General features: G+C 42.2%; 1 protein-coding gene across 1 annotated transcript in view; it reads left to right on the top strand.

Moving 5' to 3' along the window:
* Nucleotides 1–17,614, top strand: part of GPR153 (G protein-coupled receptor 153) — a 592,988-nt gene that overhangs the window by 262,605 nt on the left and 312,769 nt on the right. Inside the window, exon 3 of the mRNA XM_069240009.1 lies at nt 14,052–14,481. Within this exon, the coding sequence (XP_069096110.1) occupies nt 14,052–14,481 (430 nt within the window). The remainder of the gene's footprint in view (nt 1–14,051; nt 14,482–17,614) is intronic.

Below are 17,614 nucleotides of genomic sequence, written 5' to 3'. Positions count from 1 at the left end.
TGGAGGTCTCGCCATCGCGGTCCAGTCGTTAAAGACTGCCACATTATGAGTGTGGTGGCTTGGCCAAAGCCAAACTGCTGCAACAGTGACAGTCCCACCGGTGCAAGCAGACCGCTGCGGCCGGCGGTGAGCTCCTCCAGGCCAAAGGCACGCCTACGACTGCCAGACATATTACAATGCAGCAAACTGTCAGACTTTTCGCTGCAGTCGGCGCACCATGAAAACCCTGTCAGTAACGCACCCGGCGACATGAATCGTCATTCCTGTCTTCGGTACATGCACTCCCAATCCCCCACACACATAGAGATACACCCCCCACTCCTCCGCACACATACAGACACACACTCCCACTCCTCCGCACACTTAAAGACACACAACTCCACTCCTCTGCACACATACGGACACACCCCCCCTCTCCTCCGCACACATATGGACACACAAACATGCTCACACACCCACTCTGACACACACACACGCTCGCACAGCCATTCCAACACACTCACGTGCTTGCACACCCATTCCGGCACACTCACATGCTCGCACACATATACGCACACACCACACACATGCACTTATGACACACACCCTTCCCCCTTTCGGGGGGACCTCCTACCTGTCTGGGCCGCACAGCAGCCCACCTCAAGGTCGTCGTTCGGGAGGGGGTGAATGTTGGCAGTTTGAACCGCAAACAATGCACCGCCATGCAAGGACTGCCGTACCGTATTACTTCTCGTAATATGGCGGGGGGAGTCCTCACAGTGTGACAGTGCTGGTGGTGGGACTGCCTCTTCCTCGCTGCCTGTCAACCCAGCAGTGGCAGTTTTCTGCCTGATTTTTGGCATTCTCCTGTGTGTGCTCATAACACGGCGGTCAGGAGACTACCAGCACTGGCGTTTTTTTGGCAGCTGCCAGCATGGCGGTGTTTCTGAAATACAGCCAAAGTCGTAATCAGCACCTAAGTGTTTTGCACACTTCAGTCATTAGGGTGTACTTTGGCTAACATTGGGTGATATTTGCTCTACTTTTGCCTTCTTTCTTTTTTCTCTGGTGACCTTCTTGGGAGACATATTTGTTATGAAGCACCTTCATGCCCTCATTTACTGCAGTACCCTCAGTAGAAAATACTTTCAGTGTTCCAGTTCGATTCCATCAAGATAGCCTTAAGATGTATCATTCTTTTGGCATAAATTCAGAATGTTGCTCATTATAGCACTGTTGTAAGGTTGCAGGGAGTTAACTGGAAGTCTGCTGCTGATGTTGAAAGTGCATGTTTTAGTATGCATGTCAGAATTGCTTCCTGCAAAACTGGCTGTAATTCCATTCAGGAGTTCAGGCTGTAGTCGTGTCTAAAGACTCTGTGGGAAAATGCACAGGGAAACCTCCTTCTTTTTTCTGCCCCTGCTCTACAGATCATCCTGAAACTTTCAAAACAGCGGCTGAAGTGAGTGGTGTACTGATTTTGAAACTTTTGTGAAGATTCGGTAAACAGTGCCAAATTTATTGGCAAAACAAGTTCCTAACTATAACGACCGCCATATATATATATATATATATATATATATATATATATATATATATATATATTAATTATATATATATATATATATATATATATATATATATATATATATATATATATATATATATATATATATATAGAGAGAGAGATAGATATATAGTACTTAAAGTTAGGACCTAGTTTCTATAGAAAACGTTTTTTTTTACTTTCCTGTATCTTTGGCACCGTTTGACAAATCTTCATGAAATACTCCAAGAAAAGTGTCAAGGTGGGTCTTGTTGTGCATAGAAAGTTCTGCAGTGATCTGTCAAGCTGGAACTGAGGAAAAGGGGGATCAAACAAAGTGTGCTTCCCATGTAAATTTCCATAGAGTCTTCAGACATGCCTGCAGCCCGTACCGCTGGACAGAATTTCACCAAATTTGGCAGAAAGGTAGATTTTGGTCTGGTGATCATGCTTTTTGTTATTTGGTGTAAATCCATTCAATTGTTTTTGAGCTATTAAAAGAAAACCAAATTTGGATATCTAGGAGCTCGAAAACTTCGAAAATATTCCCAATCTCATGCCGCAATTTGATTTGCTGCCAACACGTCAACCAGGAAATGTTCAGGAGCGGCTTGCGGCAAGCAGAAGGGGTGGGGTGGCACACGAGGGAGAAATGAAAATAAAATTAAAAACAATTTTTAAAAAACTTACCTTAACCCTATGCCATATAAGGTCCCAGAGACCACCACCTCCCTATGTGCCAGCCCTTGCAGATACCAGAGGGGGCCACACGGACCCCCTCTTGGAGCCATTCATGGCCCTAGAGACTTCCACACCCCAGGGCTGGCTCCTGCTACCTCCCAAGGTGCCCAACCTTGAGAGGTAGCTGTTTGTTTTTGCTTGGCCGGAGCTGTGACAGCTCCCACCAAGCAAAAGCAAACACTCTGCTTTCAGCAAGCAGGAACGGTCAGACTGCTCCCGTTTTCTGGAAGCAGAGTATTCATCTCGTTCACTGCCCACAGACATGCAGACAGGGAAAAAGATGAAACGTTTGCTCCCACATGCAGGGAGCTGCATTTTCAGCAGCTACTTGCATGCGGGAGCAATGCCAGCTTCCACAGGAGGCGGAGAACTGGCTGGGGCCTTGCGGCTCACCTCGCAGTACCTGACTTCTGAAAAAAAAATGAATGATTGCTGCCTTGGGTCATTAACAAAGCAGGTGCCCAATTGGAATGTCACGTCTGTGAAGCACTAATCATCCTAATTTTATGGGCATGGTCAAGGCAAAGCAAGTGTGTTTTCTCTGTTTATCCACTGTGAAAAGTTATCTGTAATCTTTGATGGAGATGTTTGTAGCTTTTGTTTTTTTGCGCACAATATCTCATGTTGTACTGTGACAAGTGGGTTCTTTCTTGTGATGTGCTGCTGAGACCAGCGATCCTGTTATCCCATTGAAAAACTTCGAAGTATGCAAGATGGCTTAGAACCCACGTCCTTTTGACCTCACCCCATCTACATTAGTGATATGGATGTCTTCCCACCATTTTCCAAGGAAGATGAACAGTTTACTAAAGGGATCCCCTGAGTGCAATTCCCATTGATTTTGGAGACGCATTCTTGATACACAGGAATATGATCACATCTCCACCAAACAAAGAAGCACTTCATGAGTGACGTGGGTAGGCCCCCGGGCCTTCGGCTGTGTGTGTTACTTTAAATCGAGCATACCATACATTCTTTTGGTTTGTGTGCTAAGTGGAGGTGTATTTTGGGTTACACATTGCTACATTTATAGTTGTTGGTAGCTATGCTCTTTTTGTAATGTTTCTATAAATGTCTAGCGTGTAGATTAGGTTTTTCCTAGTGTGGATTAAAAGGCATTGTGCCATCCTTCCACTGTGTTGTTTGTTTTAGCTTCCTGTGCCAAGGTGTTGTCATAGACATTCCATCATGATATTTGGAATTTGGGTTTGGAACGGTGTTTGCAGCAATGCAGTTTGTCAACCCAGGTATCTTCAAAATAATCTGTTAGGGGGCTTAGTTTCTGTTCATTATGTTGGCAGAAGGAGATTTCAATTAGTTAATTGTAGTGGTCAGTTACCTCTGTGACAGGGATATAGGCTAGAGCTATCATTTTTTTTATTTCTAAAATAAAAAAAATATTTTTGACTATTGCATATTCTACACTTAGTGAAAACATTTGGAGTTGTCTCCATAAGCTTTGATTGAAATGGTAATAACCTTGTGTAGCTGTGTAGCAACAAATTTAAAAAATGGTTGGAATCATAGCTTGTTCAAAGCCTATGATTTTTTTTTTCTTAGTAGTAGTTATTTGTTTTATGTTTTATGTTTAATATGGTTTAAGACTTTATAATAAGTGCTACTTTGCTACTTTGTTTATTGGGTAGTAAAGCATATATGAAAGGAACAGTTGAGTGGTCATATTCACCATGTATAGTGTATATCTGAGTGAATAGTTGAAGGTCCTATCCCTCTGTGTACAATCTAGCCAAGTACACTGTTCTAAGAGTACTGAAGTCTCAAAACTCAGTCATTGAGAACATACTGGTCACCCAAAGCATTTCCTTTTTTGGAGCAAGTAGACTCACCCACCATTAGGTGGTATGCTTCATCATCAGACGTTGTTCCTTGTCGGGCTGGCGCTGCAATGCTCGACAGGCTCCGCCAGAAGGTGCTTTGAAGGCAACAGCCTGCTTCAATCCTAAACTATCAGCTTGGGTGTAAAAGGAGTGTGAAGGATTGGTAAGGTGAAATAAAAGTGGATATAGGTACCCGTGCTGGCACTTTACTATAAGCTGTAGGACCTATTCCAAGATTAACAGCAAATGGTGGACCAAGACCCGAACTAACGATCTGTGAATCCCCAATGATTATCTATTTGCAGAAATCCTACACTATCAGAGTAAGATCTACATGTTTCATGCATTTGTCAGTCCCTACGGATCTAATGGCTTTTCTTAAGGAACACAGAATGAAGAACCTAATTCTTACTGAAAGAGAGAGTAAGGTGGCTCTCGTGACAAGAGTGCCTACAAATGAATGTATCTTACATTGATGTGTGCATGGACTTCTTCTGTTGGTGCCCTGTAATAAAAGCAAGAAAACCACCTCATATTTTAAATATCATGAAACTGAGGTAACCAATTGTAAGTGAGCATGCCAAAGTGCCGGATGAGTAATATGAAAACATCAAACGGTCTGAAACTATCTTACCCCTCGACAGTCTAGTCAGCGCCGTTTGGGTTTCGTGGGCTCAACAGCTCCTACAAATCTAGTGATACATGAAATGCAAATACCCATGGTGTTATTATCTGAAATGAGGTGTTGTCAATGAGCCAGTAACTGAAAATACTGATAATCACATAAAACAAAATGGCAAAAGCATGAACACCGAAGATGTATACATATTTGTATACCCATATATTTGTCATTGGTTCAAAAGCACAACCTTCTTATAAGATATTGACATTGAACATTCAGCTCCTGGGTCATCAATAATTGCTGTGTCACAGTGCCATTAAACACTCATTATTTGATGGTGGAAAAGTGTCGTACCCTCCCCCCAAAGTACATCATTTGTATATGTACAAGGTTACTTAGGTCATGGTAAAGGTGATACTAGAAAGAGTGAGGTCCCAAGGCCTTTAAGCGATGTGCTGTATGTCGACCATAGCTGCGGGACTCAATGGTCATTCACCATTTGACATCGCGATCATGCTCATATACTGTGTGCCTTTGAGGAAGGAACGTGGTTCATCGCTCCTATTGTTTATGCATTTATAGCACAAAGATATGGAGCATTTTTGTTCTCTCATTGAGCTGGTGCTGCACTATATGCAGCCTTGCCCTAATGCAGGCACCCTCACACCATAGGCTGGATTTGATTTGAGCAGGAAGGAACAAAACAATCTTTAAAGGCATTTTACTATTTTTATGTATGCTGCGGAATGCAGCACATGTGGAAAGAGGAAAGAACAAAGAGAAATAAATATTTATCTCCATGTAAAGCTTTACTTGGGAAGGCGTAGCATTTTGATGCATTCCCAGGAATACATGACTTTGTAAATCAGGGAATGAGTCATAGTCCATAGGTGCATGCAAGAGAATGCCCATGCTTCAATCCTGGAACTTCTCCCAAGTTGAAATAAAACATAACACTGAACAAGCAGCTGTCTTGCATTACATTTCTTTACAAAGCCATGCAAGGCCAGTCAAACAGCTATTGCATGGCTTTGTAAACATTACTGAAGCGTATGCATTGTCAATGCAAGGACATCCTAAAGGCTTCATAAATATGGACCATAGTAATTTACTTTGTCAACTATAATTGTGCATGCATTTGTAGTTTTATGACTGTGTGCCTGATGGTTGTCTCATGGGAAAGCTTACACTCACTACTGCAAGCCAGAGTTCATTATAAATGCATGGCAACAGTAAAAGCTTTATGACTGATTGGTGCCCTGTTGGTACTTTCAAATAATGATAGATTATGTACAATACCACTCACTACAAGACAGATACCTGCTACTCTGTTTACTTTTTTTATTGCACGCATAGGCCCGCCATTTATAGGTGGCAACATGTTTTTGCTTTTCTACTTGTTTTTTTTATTTATCTTGCATAGGTTGTTGAGTTTGCATGTAGGGGTGTGCTTTGTTTCCTCGAAAGTGGCAGTTCTAAGATCTGTTGTCTCTTTACCAGAATTTACTTCATTCATCGAGGACCATGATATCTGTCTTTCCCAGGAAACATGGGCAGTCGATTCACTCTTCCGGTCTGGCTACTTGAACTTTTATATTCCTGCACTTCCTAGCAAAAGGGGCAGACCATCTGGTGGTTTACCTATATGGGTCAGAACATTATTAAACTGCTGGATATCTCAGTTATCTATTCATTCCCCTTTTATTATCTGGGGCAGATGTAGGAGCAATAGTTTTTCTTATCATTGTAAGAGGGGTGAGGGTGACCGACTTCCGGTACTCTCCGCATTTTGGAGATGTTCCTAAGTCAATGTCCTCAGCATTTCAAAAATATTGAGGCAGGTGATTTCCACGTCACGTTTGAGCCTCTTGACTGGGATGATCTTGGGTTTACTTATGAGTAGGATCGGGTATGGTCTATTCCTTCTCTGGACATTCCTCCCATTAAAAGGTGGTCGCAGGTAGCTATACAGCTAAAAGTCTTGATTATTGAATTTGGGCTTAGAGCACTCAATGGTAGGACTAAAGCAGACGCAAAGGGTTGTCAGACTTATAATAAGGTTAACCTTACAATCAGAATCGACTAGTGCTTAGTTGATTTAAGACTGTGGCCTTCAGTCATTGATATGATAGCTATTGAGAGAACAGAGAGAGATCATAATCCGCTCTCAGTCTAAATGTTTGCCGTGTGTAATTAAATGTCTATGACTAGCATCCCTACTATACCACTAATGGATATCACCATGATCAATGATCAATACCACCTGAAGAGGCATCAGGTAACAGCCCGGCCAGGTATTCTAAGTTCTGTGAACGCTGTTCTGAGGTCTTTACTGGGGCGCTTAGAGGCAGGTACATGCTTTATGTTTTGAGAGTATTGAGGCCCATTTTATGTTAGGTAGTGAAACTGGGGATGGAAGGCCTGAAGGAAAACCTCCCATGTTCAGTAATGAATGTCAGGTTTTAAATAAACTACTGATTAAGGCTGTTAAATTTAAGGATGTAGTTGCTATCCGTATAGCCAGGAAGTCTTATGAGGCCGCCATTTGTAAAACCAAAAGTGAGCAGGACGAAAAGTGGTGGGCTGCTCTAAATGATGCATCACGTGAGAAGAACTGTATATAATTCTGGTATTTGCCTGTGCGTGGCCCTGATAATGGCATATTGAATGTAACAACGTATACTGCTGCAATAGTATGGGTAGACTATTTTAGCCCATTGTACTCTGCTGACCATCTTGGTATGGTATGTTAGTCTGATAGGGTTTTCCCTACCATCATTGACCAAATTCCTAACCCTTCATCTTCACAATTGTTTACTCTCTCCGATGTTAGGCACACTTAAGTGTGGCAGGGCATCTGGTCAGAATGGTGTTCTGGTGAATTTGTTTTCAATTGATGTTGAAGTTGGTCGAGATATATTTTTATTATATCCAATGCAATAGCGGCTGGGGCACCAATGAATGGGTGCTGTTGTAGTACCTATCTATAAAAAGGGTGATAGATCTTTACCCTGCAAATACAGGCCTACTAGACCACTGGACTATGTACAGAAAGTCTTCTGCCACTGTCTTCTGTGGAAGATCCAGGACTGGATGTCTGATCATGATATACTTAGCTCATTGCGGTTTTCGCAGGAAAATTTATACTATTGACCAAGCTTTCAGGCTTTTGCTTTTATATTGGAAGACGGTCTTTATTAGCAAAAGGAACTTGTATGTTGCCTTTGTAGATTTCAAATCTGCATTTGATTTAGTGCCTCACAAAAAGTTGAGGAAAGTCTTCTCTGAGATGGCAATGCCCTCCCATATTCTTTCCTTACTAGTACGGCTCCATGAGGGCAACTATGCACGTATCAGGTGAGGCGACCAGGGTCAGCTTACCGACAAAATCTCCGTGTTAAGGGGAGTACGCCGAGGGTGTGTCCTTGCTCAAACTCTGTTTTTATTATATACTAATCACATCCAACTCTGTTTTCATTATATACTAATCACATTGTCTCCTTCTTAGCTAAGGCAGAGGATGACACTCTTTTGATATCTATGACCCAGATTGACTTATGAAAACTTTTAATGTGCTTTGAGGAGTTCTGTTCCTCTCGGGGCCTGGAAATCAATACTTTTAAAACTAAATTGATGTCATTCAATCCTCATAGATCCTTCAAAGGCAAGATTGCACTTGGAGGTATCCCACTTGAGAAGGTGAAATCTTTTAGCTACCTCGGCCTAAAGATATCGGAGAACATGTCTTGGAAATCACATATTGCCAGGTTGACACTGAAGCAGAAACAAGTTACAGGGGTTTTAATTAAGGATTTTGGTGTTTCCTATACTAAGTCAATTTGTCCAGCACTCCAGATCTATGAGGCCAAAGCTGTGAGCTCTGCACTTTATGGTGCAGAGCTGTGGGGCCATGTTAAAGCCCAAGAAGTATCTCTTGTTGAAAACACCTTTTTAAGGAAAGTTGTCTCTCTTCCATTGAGCACTCCATTGCTTCCTCTTGGGCATTAAGGATATAGGTTGCAAGCCTTGTTTATTTCCTCTTTTGTATTAGAGACAGCTTTGGATTACTCCAGAGCTTGCCTCTTACAATGCAGCCCTCTAGGCTGTAGTGGAAGCTGATCGCTCCCTTAACATTCCTTGGCTTGGATACATCTAGGAGTCATTATATTTGCTTAGTTTCCACAAGCTTTGAGATTCCCCAGCCACAGCTCCCTTCCCTTCGAAGTATGACTTAAAAAAGCATTATTGGAAGGTGGTAGATTCTGAGTATTTGTGTGTAGTGATCCGTTGCAAACTGTCACATGATTTTATCGATCTGAAAGATGTTTTTAGCTATGAGGTATTCTGGGATGCAATTACGGTTTCTAAAGATAGGAAGTTATATTTCCAGTTTTGTGTAGGAACTTTACCATTAAGATTGTTTACCAGCCACTGGTCATCAGAGGAGGTAACCAATTGCCCAGCTTGCAATGCCCCTAATGAAAACCTGCCTCATGTTTTATTTGCTTGTCCTGCTTACATAACCCCCTGCAGGAAATGGCTTGCCCCTGCTTGTAAGTGGCATAATGTTCATAGAAACTCTGTTGCTGTTCGTATTCTCAGATCAGACACCCACCTGGTTCTGGTTACCTATGTTGCCAACTTTCTTGGAGCAGTGTGGATTCTTAAAGCAAAAATGTTATCTCCACTTATGTGATGCATTTGTACCAATGGTTTATATGCACTGAAGGATGTTTTATGATGAGTATTAAGGCTTTTAGGCTCTAGTATAAAGATGTGCTCTAATTATTTTATATTTTATATTTATATTTATTTTTTATATTGACATGTGCTTTTATGGCCTTAGTAACCGAAATAAAGTTTTTGCATCGAGTTTGCAGGTGTTTTATTGTAGTTGTGTCAAAGAGTGAATGCAATGCAAGAATGAGCCGGTGGATGGATGAATAGATGTATGAATGGAAAGATGAGCGACAGACTGCACATATGATGACTTATTCGGTGCATAATCAGTAACATAAAAGGCAGTTTCATTCATAAGTCAGACTTATTGCCATTGCCAATGTTTTTTTTATTATGTTGTGACTGTACTATAATATAACTGGTGTTTGAGTTGGATTTGATCTTTTTCTAAAATATTGTCAAATGCAGCCACACAGCAACCAATGTTGAAATGATGAATGCCTTTACCACATCGGCCAGAAAGGGTTGTCTCTAATATATCCAGTGCGAAAATTATATAATTTAGGTTAAATTACGGGAAACAGAACAGTTAGAATTGTTTCGAACTCATAGGTCACGCTATAATGTCCTCAGACATTGATAACTCTGCCTTCCAGTTCAGGAGTCCCTCGCGATGTGCAACTATGGAATGAAAAATTCCCTCCAGAGGTTCAATGACTGTGGTCACACTATTTTCAATCCCATAATTGTATATTGTTTTAACGGAAAGGAACTGTAAAGTACAATTATGTTTGTCCTGTGCAAGTACCTAAGATTCAGGACAAATATAGTAAAAAATCGAAATATTTTCTTATAGGAGCAGTTCAATATGCTTAAATTGTCTCCACAATTTCTGGTGTAGTTAAGTTTGTGAAAGTCCAGAAAGGAAAGCGCAGTCGGCTTTCAGTAAAAGGTAACCGTGGGAAATTAACTATTTCAGTGCTGACAATATATTTCAGGTACCTTATAAGTGCTGATAGTTGGTGGAAGAAATTCCAATGTACACTACTTCCATTAGAGGGATTCGGCTGGGGTATTAACCACCAATTCTGCTCCTCCCATGGTCGAGAAAGCTAATTTACAGAAAAATCCTCCGCTGTTATGCCCCAGAGTTCAAAGGCTCTCATTCCAAGTCAGCCAGATGGTGAAGAGAAATAAACCGTAGCAACACAATGGGGTCAGGTTTTTACTGGGAGTGATAAATATCTCATATTTCAAGTTGTCACTCATACAATGGGGCATAACATACGAAATTCGGTGCATATTTCAAAATATTTCCCATATATCCTACTTACCTTACATGTTCTTGTGGTAGACTTTATCTGGTTTGACCTGCGGAAATTTACCTGGGAAAACAAGAAAATGACTGCATATCTCGGAATTCTGCTCCCTGTCTAAACGGGGATTAGCACAGGCATTAGAATTATATCATCCACTCAAAATGGGGGATCAAAATGTGGCAGAATTTCTCACACTGGTTGTAGGAGGCTGGACTGGCTTGTAGTGAGTACCTAGGGGTACTTGCACCTTGCACCAGGCCCAGTTATCCCTTATTAGTGTATAGGGTGTCTAGCAGCTTAGGCTGATAGATAATGGTAGCTTAGCAGAGCAGTTTAGGCTGAACTAGGAGACCAGTGAAGCTCCTACAGTACCACTAGTGTCATATGCACAATATCATAAGAAAACACAATACACAGATATACTAAAAATAAAGGTACTTTATTTTTATGACAATATGCCAAAAGTATCTCAGTGAGTACCCTCAGTATGAGGATAGCAAATATACACAAGATATATGTACACAATACCAAAATATGCAGTAATAGTATTAGAAAACAGTGCAAACAATGTATAGTTACAATAGGATGCAATGGGGACACATAGGGATAAGGGCAACACAAACCATATACTCCAAAAGTGGAATGTGAACCACGAATGGACCCCAAACCTATGTGACCTTGTAGAGGGTCGCTGGGACTATTAGAAAATAGTAAGGGTTAGAAAAATAGCCCACCCCAAGACCCTGAAAAGTGAGTGCAATGTGCACTAAAGTTTCCCAAAGGACATAGAAGTCGTGATAGGGGAATTCTGCAGGAAAGACACAAACCAGCAATGCAACAACGATGGATTTCCAGTCGAGGGTACCTGTGGAACAAGGGGACCAAGTTCAAAAGTCACAAGCAAGTCGGAGATGGGCAGATGCCCAGGAAATGCCAGCTGTGGGTGCAAAGAAGCTGCTACTGGTCAGTAGAAGCTGAGGATTCTGCAAGAACGACAAGGGCTAGAGACTTCCCCTTTTGAGGATGGATCCCCCACGCCATGGAGAGTCGTGCAGAAGTATTTTCCTGCCGAAAGACTGCCAACAAGCCTTGCTAGCTGCAAATTGTGCGGTTAAGGTTTTTGGATGCTGCTGTGGCCCAGGAGGGACCAGGATGTCGCCAATTGCGTCTGGGGACAGAGGGGGCGTCGAGCAAGACAAGGAGCCCTCTCAGAAGCAGGCAGCACCCGCAGAAGTGCCAGAACAGGCACTACGAAGATGCGTGAAACGGAGCTCACCCGAAGTCGCACAAAGGAGTCCCACGTCGCCGGAGGACAACTTAGGAAGTCGTGCAATGCAGATTAGAGTGCCGTGGACCCAGGCTTGGCTGTGCACAAAGGATTTCTGCCGGAAGTCCACAGAGGCCGGAGTAGCTGCAAAAGTCGCAGTTCCCAGCAATGCAGTCTGGCGTGGGGAGGCAAGGACTTACCTCCACCAAACTTGGACTGAAGAGTCACTGGACTGTGGGAGTCACTTGGACAGAGTTGCTGGATTCAAGGGACCTCGCTCGTCGTGCTGAGAGGAGACCCAGGGTACTGTTGATGCAGTTCTTTGGTGCCTGCGGTTGCAGGGGGACGATTCCGTCGACCCACGGGAGATTTCTTCGGAGCTTCTAGTGCAGAGAGGAGGCAGGCTACCCCCACAGCATGCACCACCAGGAAAACAGTCGAGAAGGCGGCAGGATCAGCGTTACAGAGTTGCAGTAGTCGTCTTCGCTACTTTGTTGCAGTTTTGCAGGCTTCCAGCGCGGTCAGCAGTCGAATCCTTGGCAGAAGGTGAAGAGAGAGATGCAGAGGAACTCGGATGAGCTCTTGCATTCGTTATCTAAGGAAATCCCCAAAGCAGAGACCCTAAATAGCCAGAAAAGAGGGTTTGGCTACTTAGGAGAGAAGATAGGCTAGCAACACCTGAAGGAGCCTATCAGAAGGAGTCTCTGACGTCACCTGCTGGCCCTGGCTACTCAGAGCAGTCCAGTGTGCCAGCAGCACCTCTGTTTCCAAGATGGCAGAGGTCTGGAGCACACTGGAGGAGCTCTGGGCACCTCCCAGGGGAGGTGCAGGTCAGGGGAGTGGTCACTCCCCTTCCCTTTGTCCAGTTTCGCGCCAGAGCAGGGCTGAGGGGTCCCTGAACCGGTGTAGACTGGCTTATGCAGAAATGGGCACCATGTGTGCCCATGAAAGCATTTCCAGAGGCTGGGGGAGGCTACTCCTCCCCTGCCTTCACACCATTTTCCAAAGGGAGAGGGTGTAACACCCTCTCTCAGAGGAAGTCCTTTGTTCTGCCATCCTGGGCCAGGCCTGGCTGGACCCCAGGAGGGCAGAAGCCTGTCTGAGGGGTTGGCAGCAGCTGCAGTGAAACCCCGGGAAAGGCAGTTTGGCAGTGCCAGGGTCTGTGCTAGAGACCCGTGGGATCATGGGATTGCACCAACAATGCCAGGATGGCATAGAGGGGGCAATTCCATGATCTTAGACATGTTACATGGCCATATTCGGAGTTACCATTGTGAAGCTACACATAGGTAGTGACCTATATGCAGTGCACGCGTGTAATGGTGTCCCCGCACTCACAAAGTCCGGGGAATTGGCCCTGAACAATGTGGGGGCACCTTGGCTAGTGCCAGGGTGCCCACACACTAAGTAACTTAGCACCCAACCTTTACCAGGTAAAGGTTAGACATATAGGTGACTTATAAGTTACTTAAGTGCAGTGTAAAATGGCTGTGAAATAACGTGGACGTTATTTCACTCAGGCTGCAGTGGCAGGCCTGTGTAAGAATTGTCAGAGCTCCCTATGGGTGGCAAAAGAAATGCTGCAGCCCATAGGGATCTCCTGGAACCCCAATACCCTGGGTACCTCAGTACCATATACTAGGGAATTATAACGGTGTTCCAGTATGCCAATGTAAATTGGTAAAATTGGTCACTAGCCTGTTAGTGACAATTTGAAAGAAATGAGAGAGCATAACCACTGAGGTTCTGATTAGCAGAGCCTCAGTGAGACAGTTAGTCATAACACAGGTAACACATTCAGGCACACTTATGAGCACTGGGGCCCTGGCTGGCAGGGTCCCAGTGACACATACAACTAAAACAACATATATACAGTGAAAAATGGGGGTAACATGCCAGGCAAGATGGTACTTTCCTACACTGGTGTGGTTAGGACATGGATCTATTTTCCTACTAGACTTGAATTCTGTCGAAACAACTGAAAAAAACTCAGACTAAGAAGTTCTCAGCATCTTCTCTGGTAAATTTGCATATTAAGGTTGCATTTGTTTTTCCTCAGGTTAAGCAATACGAAGAAGCAAGCTGTGCACACAGTAATGGGAATATGGATGGTATCTTTTATCCTCTCTACGCTTCCGGCCGTCGGTTGGCACGACACCACTGAACGATTCTATGCTCACGACTGCCGCTTTATAGTTACTGAAATCGGCCTGGGCTTTGGTGTTTGCTTCCTTCTTTTGATCAGTGGCAGCATCGTCATGGGAGTCATATGCATCGGGATTGCCTTGTACCAGACATTTTCCATCCGAACTGGGCACCACATAGATAACAACAAGTTCAATGTGCCAACCATTGTGGTAGAGGATGCCCACGGCAAAAGAAGATCATCCATTGATGGGTCTGAACCTTTGAAAACATCACTTCAGATTACATACCTTATAACTGGGATTGTGTTTCTTTACGACTTTTTAATGGGTTTACCAGTACTGGTAAGTACTTGTTTTGAGGTACTGCTCATATGCATATTGAATTTTGCATCTATGTTTGGCTATCTCTATTCTAAATACAGCAGGGTGTAAAAATTCTTAATGCACAGTTATGATTTCATGGATGTGAATTATGCATAATTGTTCAAGGGTGAGATGAAATTTTGTTGAAATAACGATTGTCAAATAATGAGAATCATATTCTGACATTTGGACACCTTTATCACAGGTCAGAAACATTTTCCTCACTTTCTGTCTCATACTGTATCACTCTGCCTCTGTTTCGCTCTTGCTCTCTTCCCCTTTGCCTTGCTCATTATTTATCTTTCCTGTTCCTCTTCCTGTCTCTCTGCCACTTTTTTCTTTCCGTCTTCTGCTGAGCAGAACCGTCTCCCTATGTTTTTGACAGAGGTTTCATCTGTTGACTATTGCGAGTCTAAGCGTGGGATTGCTCTCCACCAGAACTTCACAACGCTTTAATTGGTGGATTGGCAAGTTAACCATTTTTATTGGCAGGTTTTGAAATTTGCGTATACTGTGGTGTGGTTAAAGCTGGGCAGAGTTGTGTTCAAGTCTTTGAAGCTTGTGTTGTAACTCGGTGCAAATCGAGGTCTTTTGCACATTCACAGTGCTATATCAATCAGTACAGTGGTTTCTAATAATAAATGTTATTATACTGCAAATATTTTCACCAACTAAAGACATTGTCCTAATCCTATACTAGAACATTGGAATGTTGAGCTCTCCATTGAAGACAGTGAAGTGGCTCAAGGCTTATAACAACTGTATAGGCCTTCTGCTCCTACATTCCAAAGTTTGTCTGTGTTTCCTTTTTTATTTTGAACATTCTAACCTCAGTGGGTGAAATGTTATAATAGAATTGTAGCCCTTTTGCTTGAGCTATACCAGTTGTTAAAGGTCCTCTCTTCCATAATAGGCTATAACAGAGGTTCTGGGCCTTTAACAACCAGTATAACCCTCGGCGGCAGGCTATAAGGCTATAATACGCCATGACCCCCTTAACATTAAACAAAGGTAATAAATGAACTTATTACTAGATATATTGAACTATTATAGTTTATGACACAATACATTCACATGTGTAAATATCACAAACCAATGTTTTTAAGTAAAAGAGCACAGGGTTAAATTGGTATATGTTGATAAAACATCATTAAACATGTTTTTTTAGTAGGATCCCTTCTTTTTCTGAAAAGTGAGTGTAGCAAAAGGAATACAATTCATAAATGAATGAGAAATAAACACCAGAGGCAGCAAGAAGTGATTTGTGAGGTTGATTTGTAGTACAATGAAAAAAACATGCAATTTGACCTTGCACTCATAAATGTGTGAATGCTCGTTTTTAGCAGAAACGTTTTTATTAAAATGTATGTTTACTGGTGTGACATAACCATACACAGAACAGAAGTAATATAATTTGAAATTTGTGAAGTACTTTATATTTGCATTCTGAATTTTTCATGAGAATATTTCTTACTGTGTGACCTGGATTAGAAGTCTTAGTTGTGGCTGCTCTAAAATACTTAACAATCGTGTGTCATCAAGTGTTTTGCTCCTAGAAATGTGCACCAAACAACTTGTACTGGCCCTGTATGCGTGCTAGGTTTTTACCAACAGAAAAGAACAGATCGCAATTGTGATGATTTATTATCATGCTGGACTGTATCTTTGGGCTGAGTTGCCACAACTGTTCAGCCCACAGCTGGGGGTTAAGGTTGCACTTGTCCTAGTACCCGCTACCCCATATCCTCCAGCAATGAAGAGCCGCATAGCAGATTACACAGTTACTAACTGTTTTGCCCATAGGTGTCAGGAGAGTGAAAAAGTTGCATTTTCAAAAAGGTGTGTTTTTTTTCTTTTTTACATTTTACCTTTTTTTTCCAAAGTTGAGTTCTTAAAGTTTTAGTTGCAAGAAGAACCTTAGGTGGGTTTATGAGGGGCTGCAAATTTATCAGAAAGATTATTCTTAGGGCTGTCATTTTTTATGATATTTATTTTTATAACATTTCCGTTTGCATTTATCCATATTTATTTTTGGGCCATTTTATTGGTATTTATCAATATTTATTTTATGTTTTGAGAATAAAGGAATTCGTAAAATGGTATATTTCCACATTTCTTTACCTGATAAACATGCACTCATACTTTGATGGTTTTCACATTTTAGCAAATGAAGCAGCAAAATATAACAAAACACTATACTAACCGGTAAATATTAGCATTGTATACAAATATGTTGACAGATGCCTGTATGTAAGAACATCTCATCCTTTTTTTAAATCCCCATGGTATCCATCTGCTTAGCAGTTGGTCTGGAATGCATGAAGGACATCAAGGAGAGTCCTTTACAAGAAGCTTAATTTTCTGTATTTGTCTGCTTTTAAAAATAAATACAGGCATTAAATAAATAGTTTGCTGTTTGCATATATCTGTACAAATCAGTAAAAAAAGAAAACTGGAAACCTTACTTATTCTGCACTCCTTTTCCAGAACGTGTTTCCAGTCATTTCGTTGGTGACATATTTTGGTAAGGTGTGGCCATGATACTAAAACGGTATAAAAAGCCATTAGCTGGAATGCCAGCAGGGCACATACTGTGGTACCTCCTTCCATGGGAACAAATAGAATCACTGAGGAGTTTCATAGCAAGAACGACTAGAAGTGTTGGGACAGGCATATGTTCTGAAAACACAGCATTTTGGTAAGGTAGCCACTACTTGTGACTCAGAAATTCTATTTGGCTGCATATGCAGGGGCATAACAGAAAGTGTATTGGGCCCGGTCTCTGATTACTTTCAGACTTGGAACAAATTTTACAGAAAAAGCCTGAGAAGGTAAAAGTTAGTGTCTAAGGAGAAATCACCATCGCCAGAGAGCTGCTGGATGAAGTCACAGTGAAGATTTCTACACTTCAACTTTGACACTTTTGGAAGTCAAATATCTCTAATGGGGTGAAGCACCAGCCTGTGTCTGACAAGAGCTCCACGAGGCCAGATACCCCTTAGACAAGGAGTCGCTGAACAGGATTTGCTGCTGCAATAAGAACGTAGCAGAAGCTACTGAAAAGTCAGGCTGATTGGTGATGCACCTTAGGGAGATCAGCAAGCAGGTAGTT

This window comes from Pleurodeles waltl, chromosome 6 (assembly GCF_031143425.1).
Source record: "Pleurodeles waltl isolate 20211129_DDA chromosome 6, aPleWal1.hap1.20221129, whole genome shotgun sequence".
NCBI lineage: Eukaryota > Metazoa > Chordata > Amphibia > Caudata > Salamandridae > Pleurodeles > Pleurodeles waltl.
The sequence above is the reverse complement of the archived record's forward strand: the minus strand, read 5'-3'. Positions and strand labels throughout refer to the sequence as shown.